Source organism: Lygodium microphyllum, chromosome 24 (assembly GCF_053477565.2).
Source record: "Lygodium microphyllum isolate KBCC chromosome 24, Lygodium_microphyllum_v1.1.10, whole genome shotgun sequence".
Taxonomy (NCBI): Eukaryota; Viridiplantae; Streptophyta; class Polypodiopsida; order Schizaeales; family Lygodiaceae; genus Lygodium; species Lygodium microphyllum.
This window is the reverse complement of record NC_141158.1, coordinates 121,977,637-121,995,263: the sequence shown is the minus strand read 5'-3', so window position 1 is coordinate 121,995,263 and position 17,627 is coordinate 121,977,637. Positions and strand designations below refer to the sequence as shown.

The 17,627-nt window shown below is 39.8% G+C and overlaps 1 protein-coding gene across 3 annotated transcripts in view; it reads left to right on the top strand.

The window, feature by feature from the left end:
• LOC148015596 (tRNA-splicing endonuclease subunit Sen2-1-like) overlaps nucleotides 1-15,580 on the top strand; it is a 62,421-nt gene extending 46,841 nt beyond the window's left edge. For 2 of the 3 annotated variants that reach the window (XM_087665299.1, XM_087665298.1), the window contains exons 5-7: nucleotides 14,102-14,283; nucleotides 14,370-14,469; nucleotides 14,612-15,578. In XM_087665299.1, the coding sequence (XP_087521425.1) occupies nucleotides 14,102-14,283; nucleotides 14,370-14,469; nucleotides 14,612-14,773 (444 nt within the window). In that variant the 3' untranslated portion in view covers nucleotides 14,774-15,578. Of the gene's footprint in view, nucleotides 1-14,101; nucleotides 14,284-14,369; nucleotides 14,470-14,611 lie in introns of all 3 variants that reach the window. The other variant, XM_087665300.1, reaches the window with a different exon arrangement.
• The last annotated feature ends 2,047 nt before the right edge of the window (nucleotides 15,581-17,627 follow it).

Below are 17,627 nucleotides of genomic sequence, written 5' to 3'. Positions count from 1 at the left end.
ACTTCACCAAATATCTTTTGGAAACTTTACTTGTGACCTTTCTATCCTTATGTGCCAAAATCTGCTCGGGTACCAAGATCTCATCTAGTTCCTCAACCTGCGGTTGAATTTCAGCAGATATATCTTCTGGCACATCACCACGAAAAGGTCTCAACAAACTAACATGAGAGGCATTGTGTGTGTATCCACCAATGTGGAGGTAATTTCAGCCGATATGCAACATCCCTGATCTTTTTCAACACTTGAAAGGGCCCATAGTATCTCATGCTTAACTTCGGATATAACCTCTCTCTTTCCTTCATCTTTTTCAGCCTTGACTTTTCGAAACACAGCAATACATAATCGCCCTTTGCAAACTGCAAAGCACGTCTATGGCGATCAGCTGTCCGCTTTTGCTTGTCCTGTGATCTCTGAAGTGCATACTTTATCTTTTCATAGGCCCTAACATACTTTACCTTTTGATATATGCTCGGCATCTTTTGCCTATCATACTTTACCTTTTGATATATGATGCATGCCCTAACAAATTGCTCTACATCATGCTCAAAGCTGGCCAATAAAAGAAATGCTCCACTGCCTTGATTGTTGCATCAATACTTCTGTGTTCTGCATACGGAGGAGCATGACTTTCAATGATCACTCTAGGCCTCAACTGCTTTGTGACACACAGTCGTCCATGCATTAACAAAAATCCATCTCTTAGCATAAAATGCTCATGCCTTTGGCCATTGCAAAGGTCATCATAAACATTAGCAAAGTTCGAATCAGCAGCATATTCCTCTTTCATGGCATCCAACTCAGTGTGATAAACCATAGTGACGGCCGAAATTTGTGGCTTACGTGATAGTGCATCAGCCAGAACATTCTTTTTACCATCAATGTGTACAATCTGAAAATGAAACATAGAGAGAAAATTTGCCCATCTCATATGCTTCTTTGACAACTTTGTTTGCGTTAGAAAGTACCTCAAAGTCTGATGGTTTGTCTGCATTGTAAAATCAACCCCCAACAAATAATGTTTCCAGGTAGACAGTGCATGAATTGCAGCCAAGAGCTCTTTCTCATAAACATGTAAATTCCTCTCTGAATTGTGGAAAATTTGACTCTCATAAGCCACAACTCGGCGATCTTGCATAAGGACAACCCCAATGCTGTTACCACATGCATCACACTGAACCACAAATGACTTCCTTAGATCAGGCAACACAAGCACAGGATCTGAAGTCATCTTTTCCTTTAACTTTTCAAATGCTGAAATTTTCACTGCTGTCCATCTAAATGGCATATCTTTCTTTTGCAAAACATGCAATGGAGATGCAATTTCAGCAAATCCGCGTACATACTTCCTATAGTAATAACAAAAACCCAAGAAGCTGCGGATCTCATGAACATTCTTCAAAGTTGGCCATGAACGTATTGCTTCAACCTTAGCAAGGTCCATACGAACACCATCAACCGATACAATATGTCCCAAGAAGTGGATTTCATGCAAAAAGAATTCACTCTTCTTGTCATTGATAACCAGCCTATGCTTACGTAGCTCATTGAAAACAATGTCCAAGTGCTTTCTATGCTCTGTCTCATTCTTTGAATAGACAATCATGTCATCAAAGAAAGTACCCACAAATGCTCTATGTGGCCGAAAGATGCGATCCATCATCCGATTAAAAGTGGCAGGACCATTCGTAAGTCCAAAAGGCATGACAAGAAATTCATATAACCTGAAAGATGTCCTAAAAGCTATTTTAGGCACATTCTCCGGTCTAATGCGTATTTGATGATATCCACTTTTCAAATCTATACGGCTAAATATTGCTACCCCCTCCAATCTATCCATAACATCATCGATCCGAGGGATCGGAAAGCGGTTATTTATCGTGATCTTGTTCAGAGTACGATAGTCAATGCACATAAGCCATGAACCTTCCTTTTTCTGCACCAAAAGCACTGGAGAGCAGAAAGGAGTTGAGCTGGGCTAAACTCGCCCTTTTTCTAACAGCTCATTTACCTGGCTCATAATCTCCTTCTGTTGAGCTGCATTGACTCTATAGGGTGGTTTATTAGGAGGGCTACTTCCAGGGATAAGGTCTATGTCATGATCTTCGGGTCTTTCAGATGGTAGCTGCCCTGGAAGAGACTGAGAGAAGCAATCAGCATACATTTTTAGAAATGCATGCGATGCTTCTCTAATTTAGACATATTCCCATTATTCTCACTATCATCCTTATCCTTAGCAAAAACTAAATACACTGAAAGATGATTTTTCATTACTTTAGAAATATCAGCTGCAGATACAACAGGGACAGATTTTCCTTTCAACTTTACATCAAGTGTGAGTGTCTTTCTCTTATGTTGAATAGTGATCTCTTTTGTATAGGAATCAATCACTGCATACATACGGTGGCACCATGGCATACCAAGCAATACATCACAATCCTCAAGTGGAGCAATGTAAAACTCTTTGCTGTCCACATATCCCTGTATGTGCAACCGAAGCTTTTCAATGAGTGGTGTGACAGGTTCTGCATGACCGTTACATGCCATTTCAACTTCCCCCATGGTTCCCATCTCATCCTCTTTGATGCCTAGACGGGCTGCCATATTAGTAGAGATGAAGTTGGCTCGTGCACCATTATCAAAGAAGATCAACGCATGCTGAACCCTAATTTTGCCCCATGCTCTGCACAACTCAGTAGCATCATCATTGGGCTGATCACTAACAACATCGGGCACTAATCCCACTGGTGTTTTGGGCCTTTTACCCTTAGGATCTCCCTGAATTTCTGATTTTGCAGCTTGCTGCCTATTGGGACAGCTCTTTGCAATATGGCTCTCTTGCTCACAAATAAAGCATTTATTTGCAGCTATCAATTCTCTACATTGTGCAAATGTTTTCGAGCCCTTTCTTTGCTGTTTTGGCCTCTTTTCAGGTTGGTTCTCAGATATGCTCGTTTTCTTAGCCTTAAATAACTTTTTATTCGGCTTATCCCCGCTCTCTTGGAAGCCCGAATCCTTTGCACACAGCAAAGCATCGGTTGTAGCCGCAGTCTCTATGAGCTGAGACATGCTAGACATGGTGGATTTTATGCAAAAATCCCTGATTCCTTTAGGCAGCCCACATACATATTTTTCCACGTGCTCATGAAGGGGTACGGCACAATAAGAAGTGACGGGCAGCAATGCATCCCAAAACTTCTTATTGTATTGCTCTAAATTCTTGCATTCCTTAGCATCAAGCTTGTTCCAAGTTGTCATGATGTCCACCTCAAAGGTACTAGTCAACCAATTCGATGCAAACATTTGCTTGAATTGTGTGCATGTTGACGGTGCTCTACCTTGCATCAAGAGCGTGGACGACCACTGCAATGCATTCCCCTTCAAGAAAGTGACTGCCTTTTGAATCTTAAAGGATTCGGTGAAGTTTGCCCCTGAATAGGCTGCGTCAAACTGTTGAATGAAGGTCAAAGCTTTCAGGCTATCTTGTGCACTACTGAAGGACTCAAACTTCACTGCATTTCCACCCTCATCATAGTCTTTTGCTTCCCCTTTGGGAGTCAAGTTGTCATACACTGGCTGCTGCAAAAAGGGTGCATTTGCTATATTTATATCATGACCAAGCCCAAATGAAGCATTTGGATGACCAGCAGTCATTCCTTGAGCACCATAAGCATTCGGGGGTGCAGATGCATTGCCAAACATTCCACTTTGTGCCCCAGGCATCAAGCCAATGCTACCATACATAGGGTTTTGCACATTTCCAGCCATATTTGAAAACAGTGGGCCTTGCACACCATGCATTGGCTGCTGCATACCATCGGAATTTGTGCCATGCGATCCCCTATGCGGCCCTTGGCCAACCATTATATGAAAAATCGTGCTACCACGAAAGTATCTTGGCTACCCTATCATAGCATGCATGCCTGGCTGTCCAAAATCCATTGGATTGGCACTTCCATAATGGCCTTGCATTTGCATTTCTTGCCCCATAGGTACCAATTGTTTAGCTTCATTGGCCTCTTTAGGAGCTTCAAGTGAAGGATTTGGCACTACCTTCGGTGCATCTTGCTGTCCCGAAGGTGTAGAAGTTGACTTCTTCTTCTTGCCCTTGCTGTCCTTCTTTGGAACATTCAAAAATCGAGTGAACTGAGGATCTGCTGCTGTCCTCATCCGATTCTTGAACTGGTCATCAAGTTCCTCTTCACTTTGTTGGTCATCTACCTCATGATGGCTTGAAGGCCTTGTATCTTGCCCAACAGCAACATTTTCAGCTTGTTGTCCATCATGAGAGCCTTGTCCAAGATTAGGCATTGCATTTCCTTCATTCCCATGAGAATGTCCATACTGAGAGGCATCATCAGTGCTTGATTGCATCTCACTATATGAAGACATGTTGCTGTAATTTCTCAATTGAGCACAAAAATCAGCACTAGCACAAAGCTTTGGCTTGCAATCAGGTGCCTCGGGCTCACCAAATCAAGAGATTGAGTGATTATCCCGGCAATGGAACCATGAAACCAGCCTTGCTTCTTGGATAGGGTGGTTTAACCTGATTAAGCACTTAATTACAGTAATTAGCAAATGAACATAAACTGAAATGCTCACTTTATCTTCATAAACATGGACAGTGGACACCCTGTTGGCCCCAAAAATGGTGCCCTTTCCGGTATTTCTTTAATTTCAATTGCTGATGGATAAATTACAAGCCGAGATTTCACAATCTCCTTGGCTGATTCAAAAGCCCCTTGTTGTTCCAATAATCAGCAAAGCGTTCGGGCAAATTGCCCCTTGATTTTCACCCAGGACTTGCTCTAATGGAATCCCAACTGGTCAATTTTGCCCCTAATTCGAAAACAGTGGGCCTTGCACACCATGCATTGGCTGCTGCATACCATAGGGATTTGTGCTGTGGATTTCCGTATGCGGCCCTTGGCCAACTATCACATGAAAAATCATGCTACCACCAAAGTATCTTGGCTGCCCCATCATAGCATGCATGCCCGGCTGTCCAAAATCCATTGGATTGGCACTTTCATATTGCTCTAAATTCTTGCATTCCTTGCTCCATAGGTACCAACTGTTTAGTTTCATTGGCCTCTTTAGGAGCTTCAAGTGAAGGATTTGGCACTACCTTTGGTCTACCTTGCCATCCCGAAGGTGTGGAAGTTGACTTCTTCTTCTTGCCCTTGCTGTCCTTCTTTGGAGCATTTAAAAATCGGGTGAACTGAGAATCCTTTGCCAATTCAGCAAAGAGATTTGTTGCTCTTCTCATCCGATTCTTGAACTGGTCATCAAGTTCCTCTTCACTTTGCTGGTCATCTACCTCATGATTGCTTGAAGGCCTTGCATCTTGCCCAACAGCAACATTTTCAGCTTGTTTTCCATCATGAGAGCCTTGTCCAAGATTAGGCATTGCATTTCCTTCATTCCCATGAGAATTTCCATACTGAGAGGCATCATCATTGGTTGATTCTATCTCACTGTATGAAGACATGTTGCTGTAATTTCTCAGTTGAGCACCAAAATCAGCACTAGCACAAAGCTTTGGCTTGCAATCAGGTGCCTCGGGCTCACCAAATCAAGAGATGGAGTGATTGTCCCGGCAATGGAGCCATGAAACCAGCCTTGCTTCTCGGATAGGGTGGTTTAACCTGATTAAGCACTTAATTACAACAATTAGGAAATGAACATAAACTGAAATGCTCACTTTATCTTCATAAACATGGACAGTGGACACCCTGTTGGCCCCAAAAGTGGCGCCCCTTTGGGTATTTCTTTAATTTCAATTGCTAATGGATAAATTACAAGCTGAAATTTCACGATCTCCTTGGCTGATTCAAAAGCCCATTGCTGTTCCAATAATTAGCAAAGCATTCGTGCAAATTGTGCCTCGATTTTCACCCAGGACTTGCTCTAATGGAACCGCAAGTGGTCAAATGCTGCCCCAAGTTCACAATAGATGGGCTCTAAAGGATTCGGGCTTTCAAGAGAGTGGGGAGAAGCCAAATAAAAAGTTGCTTAAGGTTGAGAAAACGGGCAAATCTAAAAACCAACCTGAAAAGAGACCAAAACAGCAAAGAAAGGGCTCGAAAACATTGGCACAACGTAGGGAATTGATGGCTGCAAATAAATGCTCTATTTGTGAACAGGAGAGTCATATTGCAAAGAACTGTCCCAATAGGAAGCAAGCTGCAAAATCAGAAAATTAGGGAGATCCTAAGGATAAAGGGCCCAAAACATCAATGGGATTGATGCCCGATGTTGTTAGTGATCAGCCCAATGATGATGCTATTGAGTTGTGCAGAGCATGGGGCAAAATTAGGGATCAGTATGCATTGATTTTCTTTGATAATGATGCATGAGCCAACTTCATGTCTACTGACATGGTAGCCCGTCTAGGCATCAAAGAGGACGAGATGGGAGACTGTCTAAAGTAATGAAAAATCATCTTTCAGCGTATTTAGTTTTTGCTAAGGATAAGGATGATAGTGAGAATGTTGGGAACATGTCTAAATTAGAGAAGCATCGCATGTCATTTCTGAAAATATATGTTGGTTGCTTTTCTCAATCACTTCCAGGGCAGCTACCACATGAAAGATCCGAAGATCATGGCATGGACCTTATCCCTGAAAGTAGCCCTTCTAATAAACCACTCTACAGAGTCAGTGCAGCCCAATAGGAGGAGATTATGAGTCAAGTAAATGAGCTGTTAGAAAAAAGGCGGATTCAGCCCAACTCATCTCCTTTCTGTTCTCCAGTGCTTTTGGTGCAGAAACGGATGGTTCATGGCGTATATGCATTGACTATCGTATTCTGAACAAGATCATGATAAATAACCGCTTTTCGATCCCTCGGATCGATGATGTTATGGATAGATTGCAGGGGGTAGCAATATTCAACCGTATAGATTTGAAAAGTGAGTATCATCAAATACGTATTAGACCGGAGGATGTACCTAAAATAGCTTTTAGGACATCTTTCGGGTTATATGAATTTCTTGTTATGCCTTTTGGACTTACGAATGCTCCTGCCACTTTTAATCGAATGATGGATCGCATCTTTTGGTCACATAGAGCATTTGTGGGTACTTTCTTTGATGACATGATTGTCTAATCAAAAAGTGAGACGGAGCTTAGAATGCACTTGGACATTGTTTTCAATGAGCTACGTAATCATAGGCTGGTTATCAATGACAAGAACAGTGAATTCTTTTTGCATGAAATCCACTTCTTGGGACATTTTGCATCGGCTGATGGTATTCGTATGGACCCTGTTAAGGTTGAAGCAATACGTTCATGGCCAGCTTTAAAGAATGTTCATGAGATCCACAGCTTCTTGGGTTTATGTTCGTACTATAGGAAGTATGCACGCGGGTTTGCTGAAATTGCATCTTCATTGCATGTTTTGCAAAAGAAAGATGTGCCATTTAGATGGACAACAGTGGAAATTTTAGCATTTGAAAAGTTGAAGGAAAAGATGACTTCAGATCCTGTGCTTATGTTGCCTGATCTAAGGAAGTCATTTGTGGTTCAGTGTGATGCATGTGGTAACAGCATTGGGGTTGCCCTTTTGCAAGATGGTCGAGTTGTGGCTTATGAGAGCTTGGTAGCCACACGAGTAACCCAAGGAGGTGGGATGGGAATGCGTGGAGCAAAAGATGGGAATCCTTGCGTAGGTGTAACCCAAGAAGAGTGTAAAGACACACCATAAGGAGAGGATGGAAACCCTTGAGTTTGAGTAGTTGTATGAGATGTGAATTTGGGGATAGTGAGAGGAATGCCCATCACAATCGTCCCAGGTACTATGGGGGTGCTAATTTTCGGAAAAGTGAGAGACACTGTGTTAAAGGGTGACATTTCCCCTAATGAAGTACCAAGATGCAAAGAGGTAGAGAATGGGATAGAGAATGAGAAAGTTCTAGGAGCAAAGATGGAAGATCCAATTCCTAGTGTGTGTGATGCGGATGTGGACTGTAATCCAAAATTTTGGAAAGATGATGAGAGGTGATTAAGGTGTGATGTAGAAAACGGTGGGATGGGAAGAAATTGAGAAGTGTGTGTTACATGCTCAAATGAAATAGAAACTGTAGATGTACTTGAATTACGTCCGCTTCGAGAGCCCTCTCTATTGAAGTTCTCATACGCAAAGCCATCTGGATCTTGTGCCTCAAAAGAAAAAATAGAGGGTTTTGATTCATGCAACTTAAAAGGATTGTACGAATCTGATACTAGACCTGGTTAAGATGATGAAGATGGATCGCCATGGCCTACAGTGATGGAGAAGCTTGATAGGACATCATAGGAACTGGAGAAGAAGGATTCTGTGACATTGTGATTTGGTTACGAGTCATATTGTGTGCCTTGCATAAAACCAAGCTCTCCACAATATCCACAGGATACTCTTTACAAGAGCATTGGCTCTGATACCATGTGAAGAAAGCTGCTAGGGTTTGCACTAAGGAGACTGAGACGACAACTGGCAAAAGAGAGAGATGAGGCTAGGTGGCTCCAAAAGGGTGCAAAATCAAGCTCGCCTAGTGGAGAGGAAAGCAGCCACACTATTTCCAGGCAGAGGGAGTCCAAACACAGGCAGCTAGAGGGTGTGGAGATTGACGCTTGGCTAATGTGGGTCAAATGCAAGCACTAGGAGATGGTGGAGATGCTAGCGATAGCAAGTGGATGCCAAATGCAACCTGGAAGATGGCACCAGACAATGGGCGACAGCTTGGAGGAAGGCGCCTAGGCATTGTAAGGGCTAATGGAGAGGTGTCAGCAATCGTGAAGGCTGGACAACTACGTGGAGCTAGACTGATGGCTGAAATCTGTACACAAGGGTGAGAAACCTGCAAAAAGGAATAAGGCTAAATAGGAGCAACCTGTCTATTTATAGATGTTGAAGGGTGCCCAAAGAATTAGGGTTTTTGGGGGACCACTGAAACTCTCTTTTTAGGGTTTTTCATTAATTAAGTGTGTTTTGGGGCTGTTTAAGAATACTAATCAGCTGAAAAACGTGTTTTAGCTCAATATATTGTGGTTTTGAAGTCTGAATAGTTGAGAAACATGAGTTATGGATGCATCCAATATGTCTCTAGCAACAGTGTCGGACTAATTTTCAGTTTTATGTTATGTATATGTTGGCTGGAAATTTTTGGCAAGTTCGGGGCATATGGCATGGTTGGATAACAATAGCCAATGTTGTGACTATGATGCCTTATGGAAATTCTAGTGTAGTATGTTTTTCCTTTGGCACAATGTAGTGTAATTGAGGACGATTGCAAAGATTTCAAGGGGGTGGTTTGTCACGAGGACGTGAAATTTTCTTGCTTTGCTTAACATTTAATTAAAAGTTTATTAAATGCGCTAATGTCACTTGCATATGTGAGGTATAAGTTGATTATTTTACAGTATGGGACCAAAGATCTCGAGATATTAGTTGGAGCCAAATGCAAAAGTTGTAATAAGTTATGCCTGGTAGGTACTAGGTGGTACTTGGTGTTAGATTTGGACCTAGACCAATTTATTAGCCGCTAATGTCAGTGGTGACATTAGAGACTAGGAATTGATTAATTAATTAATGCCAGTTGAAGGGTCAATAACTGCTCAGGGATACTTGAAAAACAAATTGGCCTAGTTAATTCAGTCATTGGTTGGTGGATTTTTTTTTTGGTACTAGAATAATTATTAAATTACTTTTCAGAATTAATCTTTTGAAAATTAATTTGATAAGTTAAATAATGCTAAAAAATGGATTTAGAAGGTTACCACTTAGCAAAAAATACCCATGCAAATTAAGACAACGTTTTTGGAGGCTAGATCTCAACCATTCAATCAATTTATAACCTAGGAGAGAGAGAGAGAGAGAGAGAGAGAGAGAGAGAGAGAGAGAGAGAGAGAGAGGAGGGGCTGCTGCTGGCCCATTTTCTAATCGAAGAACAGTAATTTGCTATAGAAGGTAGCCATCTGGGAGCCTCAATAGGTAAGTGACAGCAAGGAGACACTTTCCAGGGGTTGGCAACAACATTGCTGATCAGGTAACAACAATTTGGAGGTGGCTGGTAGTAGGTGACTGCATTTAAGATAGGTTGTAGTAGGCAAGAATCAGATTTGAGGGTTTTCTCATAAAGAAAATCAAATTTCTCTTTGATCTTGGCTTTCTCTCATCTTCTCCAATGATTTCTCAAAAGATCTCAACACTTCTTAGCCATTCTCTGTAGATCACAGTTCATAATTTTTACTGTAAATCCTAGACTTTTGCAAAAATTAGGGTTTGACAACCACCTTGGGACTCGAGCCAACAAGAAATGACATTGTAAATTGAAATCAGCACTTGAAATTTGTGGAATTGACGGGGATTTCAGATACAAGCCAATCCATTGTAAATTGAGACAGTATTTGGCCAGTTGATGGTTCCATTTGTGCAAGTGTTGGGTGAAAATCAAAGGATAATTGGTCTAAATTGCTTGCTAATTGATGTACAACAAGGGGCTTTTGGATTAACAAAGGAGATTGTGGAATCTCAACTTATATAATGTCCATTAGCAATCAAAGTTCAAGAAATACCAAAAGGGACGCTAGTTTTAGGGCCAATTGGGTGTCTATTGTTTAAGATTGTTAAGATAATGTGTACATTTTAATTTATGCTTAGCTATTTATTACTGTAATTATGTGCTTAATTAGGTTTTACCACCCTATTTGAAGAGGAAGGTTGATTTCATTGTCATACCACTCATTGGAAATCTCGTGTTGCATATATGGGGATATGTGGGCAATGAAGAATTCTTCTTTGTTCCATTGGAGGGTTGTGATGTATTGCTTGGTATGCCATATTGTCACGGTATGCATGCAGTGATTGATTCTTGTACGAAAGAGATCACTATTCAGCATAAGGGAAAGACACTCACACTTGATGTAAAATTAAAAAGGAAATCTATCTCTATCATATTTATAGTTGCCATTTCTAAAGTAATGAAAAATCATCTTTCAACGTACTTGGTTTTTACTAAGGATAAAGATGATAGTGAGAATGTTGGGAACATCACTAAGTTGGAGAAGGATGGCCTTTCATTTTTAAAAATGTATGTTGATTGCTTCTCTGTCACTTCTAGGGCAATTACTACGTGAACGGCCTGAAGATTATAACATAGGTATTATCCTTAAAAGTAGTCCATCTAATAAGCCAATCTATAGAGCTAGTGCAGCCTAGTAGGAGGAGATTCAGTTAGGTGAATGAGCTGTTAGAAAAAGAGCCAATTCAACCTAGCTCTTCTTCTTTTTGTTTTGTAGTGCTTTTGGTGTAGAAAAAGGATGGTGCATAGCGTATGTGCATTGATTATGGTGCCCTAAACAAGATCGTGATAAGAATCGGTTTTCCATCCCTCAAATCCATGATGTTATGGATAGATTGCAGGGAGTAGCCATATTTAGTTGTATAGATTTAAAAAGTGGATATCATCAAATATGCATTAGAGTGGAGGATGTGTCTAAGTCAGCTTTTAGGATATTTTTTGGGTTATATGAGTTTTTTGTCATCCCTTTTGGCCTTACGAATGCTCTTGCCACTTTAATTGGATGATGGATTGCATTTTCAGGCCACATAGAGGATTTGTGGACACATTTTTTATGACATGATTGTCTTTTTAAAGAATGAGGCAGAGTATAGGATACAATTGGACATTGTGTTTAATGAATTGCGTAAGCATAGGTTGGTTAACAATGACAAGAAAAGTGAATTCTTTTTGCATGAAATTCACTTCTTGGGGCATATTGTATCAGCTTATGGTATTTACATGGACCCTAGGCAATATGATTATGGCCATCTTTGAGAAATGTACATGAGATCCATAGCTTCTTGTGTTTATTATTTTACTAGAAGAAGTATGTACGTAAGTTTGCTTAAATTGCATCTTCATTGCATGCTGTATAGAAGAAGAATGTGCCACTTAGATGGATAGTAGTGGAAATCTTACTAATTAGTTTTTGCAATTAGTTTGTGATTAGTTTGGGGTCACATTTGTAGCAGTTTGTGATCAGTTTTCAGATTAATAAGTGATCAATTTATGATTAGGTTAAGCTTAGTTTTGGTTTATAGTTAGTTCCCTGGACAGCAGCATGTTAGTAAATGCTATTTATAGTTTTAGCCATGGTTTATGCTAAGAAAATGCTTTACTATGGTTGTGAAGTTAGAATAGTTGAGAAACATGAGCTATGGATGCATCTAATGGGTTTCTAGCAATAATTTTGGATTGTTTTTCATATTTATGTCATGTACATACTAGCTGGAAATTTTGAGAAGTTTTGGCGAATATGACATGGTTAGACAACAGTGGCCAATTTTATAACTGTGATTCCTTATGGAAATTTCAGTGCAGTATGCTTTTCCTTTGGTACAATGCAATCCAACCGAGGACGATTGCACAATTTTCACGGGGAAGGTCTGTCGCACGAGAATGTGAGATTTTGAGATGCTTTAATCTTGCCGATAACATTTGATTAAGTTGCTAATCAAATGTGCAAGGTTATTTAGGACATGTGATACACATGGCAGCTATTTCATGGTAACAGGCCAAGGACCCAAAGGATGTAGTGGGTATCAAATGCAAAAGTTGTGATAAGTTATGTTGAATGTGTTTTGGTGGTTAGTTGGTGTCAGTTTTGACCCTAGGACAGTTGCTTAGTCAACAAGTGTCAGTGGTGACACTAGGGACTAGCATTAATTAATGCTAGTCGAGGAGTCAACAAGGGTTGAGGACTACTCCACAAATGGCTTAGCCAATTTAATTATGGATGGGCACGTTTAATTTTGGGCAGGGTTAGAAGGGCTAAAATTAAAGTTTAGAATTATTTAATTTTAAAAATTAATTTAATGGCTGGATGATGCTAAAAAATGGGTTTAGAAGACTACCACTTGGCACCACTTGGCAAAAATGCCCATGCAGACTAAGAAAACGTTTTTTGGGGCTGGGTCTTAGCCATTCAATCCGTTTTCAGCTTGGGAGAGGAAGAAGGTGCCGTTCGTGAGATTCCAAACTTGTTCTCAGCCATTGGAGGCAGTAGACAACAACCAGGGGGTCAAGAGCAGCATGTGACAGCAATTTTGGTCCCAAAAGCTGCTGGCGACAACATTTAATGCAGGCGACAGTAGATTGGAGGACTCCAGGCAGCATGCAACAGCATTAAATGCTGATTGATTGAGGCTGCAAGTTGTTTCTGGTGTTTCCCTAGATGAAATTCTGAATTTTCTCTGTGTGGCATTCTCTTACCTATTCCAGCCCATTCTCAAGAGATCTCAACATTTCTCAGCTATTTGGAGTAGATCTTAGCCATATTTGGTGGATAGTAGAGAAATTTTTGTTGCGAACCCAAATTTTTTGCAAAAATTAGGGTTTAGTAGCTACCTCAAGACTTGTGCCAACAGAAGAAGGCATCTTACACTGAACTCAGCACCTGAAATTTGTGAATTGTTAGAGATTTCAAATGCCTAGCTATTCTTTATAAATTGGGGCAACATTTTGGCTAGTTGGAGTCCAATTTAGAGCAACTCGGGTGAAATTCAAGGGGCATTTGGTCCAATTTGTTTGCTGATCGTTAGAATAGCAAAGGGCTTTTGGATTAGCTAAGGAGATTGTGGAATCTCAGCTTATAATCAATCCATTGGCAATTCAAGATAAAGAAATACCAAAAGGGGTGCTAGTTTTGGGGCCAACTAAGATTGGTTTCATTGGGGACCAGGATTCATATGAGTAGATCAAAAGTAACTCCTGATGACGAGTAGAGCATCTCTTCACCTCTTTTACCTGACTATTTGGTTACCAAGCCATATTCAAGCCACGGGCCACATCTGCATGTAGGACATAGGATACTTGGAATCTGCCATATCCAACCCATGTACCAACTGCCAGATATTTTGTTCTTTACTCTTTTATTGGTGTCCTATGTAGGGCTTGTAATGTATTTTCCCTTGGTCCACTTTTGATTGAGCTCTTTAGTAACAGAAATCTCTCTTGTTGGAAATGAAAGAGAAGACAAATGAATTGATTCTCATCAGGTGCCTTTGTGTTTGTGTGTGCTACTATTGCTGCTTATAAGCTTAAATTCTATGCTGACAGGGGGATGTGCCTTTACATGAGGATGGCTTGTGGAAGTTGGTGCTGAAGAGGAAGCCAGGGTTCTTACATTACTATAAAGCATATTCGCATCTACGGTCTAAAAACTGGATCGTAAGGACAGGTCTTCAGTATGGAGCTCATTTTGTGGTCTACAGGCACCATCCTGCTTATGTTCATGCTGAGTATGAGAATATAACTTAATTTTTGCAGCTTAATTGCAAAGTTGGACCTTCCCCAAGGAAATTGAAGTACTCTTATACTCTTGCAGGTACTCTGTGATTGTAGTTCCTGAATGGGAGACGCAGATGCAGTTGTCCTCTTGGAGTCACTTACAAGGAATTGTTCGACTCTGTGGAAGTGTTGCTAAGGTAAAACCTTTTCTTCTTTGGGATGAGAAAGGCTTGAAATTTGAAAGATACCTCAAGGGTGTACCCAAAGGTAAAACCTGTTATGTCTTATTTCTTATGACAGCTGATGATGGGCTTGGTTTTAAATGTTTATTGGTTGCAGACACTACTGCTTTTGCATGTGAAGTCGGCAAGGCTTGAAAACTACCATCCACAGAGCTTGGAATTTTACTCGGTTGAAGAAATGGAGGTAACTCGGTGGCTTCCAAAGAAGCATCGGATGGACAATTGCCCAAGTAGTGAACCATCACAAGAAGAGACCTAAAAGATCAGCTAGCATATGCTGTTGCTCAGATCATTGTGTGGTCTGAAACAATCGCTTCTCTAAGTCTGGTTACAAATCAATTGATAGATTCATTTAATCCCTTTTACAGGGGAAAAGAATTGGTACATACTTCCCTTGTACATACGAGTAGTGCGAACTTCACATGTGCCAAGTGTTGTCCACCTTTAGAAAGCTTGGAAGATATTTTTTCTCTTCATCACTAAACTGGCCTTTTTACTCTTGTTTCAGGCTGTGTGGCTGAGCCTTAGGGCAGCATAAAGGTGCATTATCATGGATTTGTATGCATTCACTTGACATATTCGCCCATTAGCAGGCCATACATTCTAATGCAGAGCTGGCAAACTAACTGCAAGTAAGGCTTAGTCTAACATGCAAACTTGCTTGGTAATGGAGAGCTATAGTTGCTAGATGCATATTTGCAATGTGCACACATGTACACGTGCACACACATGCACATTGGTGGAACCATAGTGCATGCACATGCAAGTAGAGTTTTTTCAGTATTATAGCACTTATTACCAAGTAGAGGACTGTCTGAGGTGACAATGTTTGCAGACAAAGCTAGAGAGTTATTCAAAGTTAGGATGTTCTGTCCTTGGGCAAGGTGGTGTTTGTGTGATTATCTGAGGACCCAGGCCATTACCCCTCACCATTGCTAGGACATCTCTAAGGAGATTCACTCTATGTCCAAGGGTTGGTTTGTTTGCCCATTAAAGCAAAAACACACGCTCATGGAGCGATTACTTTGATATTGGAGGAGTGTTCCCCAACACACACACACACACACACACACACACACACACACACACACACACGCACAAAGCATGACTGCCAAAGAAAGATAAAAAAAATTCAAATATAAGATGGAGTTACAATAGCATGCTCGAATTTTTATAGCTCATTCCAAAGTCGTTTGTCCGTTTCCCTCTGACACTGGTGGGGGTGTATGAATGTGTCAAGTTGTTACACTTACTTTTATGTTGATTTTATAGTGATGTGGCCTGCAAATGGTAATTCTGTTTTAAAAGCACTCAAAGAGGTTCTCATTTCTTTTCTCTGTTATGATTTTGACCTTTCTTTCAAAAGCAATGCTTCAGTGCGTGATGTGCACCCTTGTTTGCATATAAACAATTGATTCTTAAAACATAGGTTTGAAAAAATTTAAAAGTTGTCACTTTCTTGCAAAATTTTGGAGATTGTGAAATTGAGAATATTGCTCTTTGTAGAATGAGTTCCTTTTGTTCAATACATTACCTTTTTCTGGAATATGTTATTGGGAGATGTATCATTGATCTAGTTCCAAGTGAGTAGCATAGTTTTTTGAATGTTCTCACTCTTATTTCTTAACATGGAAGTTTTTTGTCAACCTAATTCCATGTGGTTGTAACACGATCTTTTGAGTGTTACCAACATCCAAGTGCAAGAAAGCGTACTAAATATACAAAATAGATTGTTGAAATTTTGAAGGCCTTAGGGCCATGTAACTATGGTATTATTGCATGTTGCACAAATTATATGGCAAAGCAAGTTAGAAAGAAAGCATTTAAGAAACATAATATAAGATAGATGAAATTGTGATTGTCTTTCAACAAGCATAGAGCCTTAAAACTACGTTGTTTATTAAAAGGTCAATAAGTCTAGAAGACTTTTGTTATGCTACAACTATTGTTTTCTACATGCAAAAGTATGAAACTTCATTGAAGGTAGAACCCTTACAACTATCTTGAGACAAAATCTATGCTAATTTAACAAGGTTCAAATTTCTTATGTTAAGCTACTAAAGAAACTCCCACTAGAATCTAGTTGAGTTTACTAAGTCTTTGCTCTCAAGATCTTAACATTTATAAAAAAGAGGCCTACAAATTATGGCACAACGCTACTAGCTTTTGAGAATTCCAAGTGGGGATTCTTAAAAGCATTGAAACGATAGAAACACAATATTAAAGCGCAATCGTTGAAAGGATTTAAAATGTTAGCTCAAAGACTCAATAATGGCTCTCTCTAAACCACTCTTTATGAGAAGTCATGTGGTTAGAGGCACCTAAATCTATATATTATACATCATTATTTGATGAACCATTAGCAGTCATAGTGTTTATAGAGTATTACATAACAAACAATTGTTCGTCATAGTGTTTATAGAGTATTACATAACAAACAATTGTTCACTTTTGTCATCATTGTTTTTGCTACTCGATGTATAATTACTTTGTTGTTTTTTTTAAATATTTTAATTTCAACAATCTTTTTTGAAGCAATTTAGAAATGTGGCCTTTATGATAACAATGTCAACATTCTTTGCTATCATCAAAATTCTGTTGTCTATTAGAATCTACAACTTGTCCTCTTTGACTTCCTCTTCCTTGGGACTATTCTCTATTTTGCCATGTATCATAATCTTGACCACGACTACCACCTTGGTCTCTAATATGACCTCTACCTCTGCTAATAGAGTAAAATACATTTTTATACTTGTTTTTACTTTGAGAAGAAGAGGAATCCAAGCTAAGATTTTTCTTCTCGTGTATCAATATAGAAATTAAGTCAATAAAATCAAGGATATTATCCCTTGGATTCATAGATGACTTCAAGTTATTGTATTTATCTTCAACTCTATCTAAACATGTATACATCGTCATCATCATCAGCTACCACACTAATAGATTCAAGAGCTTTCATAATTCTCTTGATCTTCAAGGCATAATCATTAAGGAATAGGTTTATTCTTTTCACTTGGTTCAACTTTGACTTGAGGTGCACCTTTCAGGCCTTTGTATTATTTGAGTATCCTTGACAATTTTTTCTATACAATAGTGGGACTTCTAGATTATTG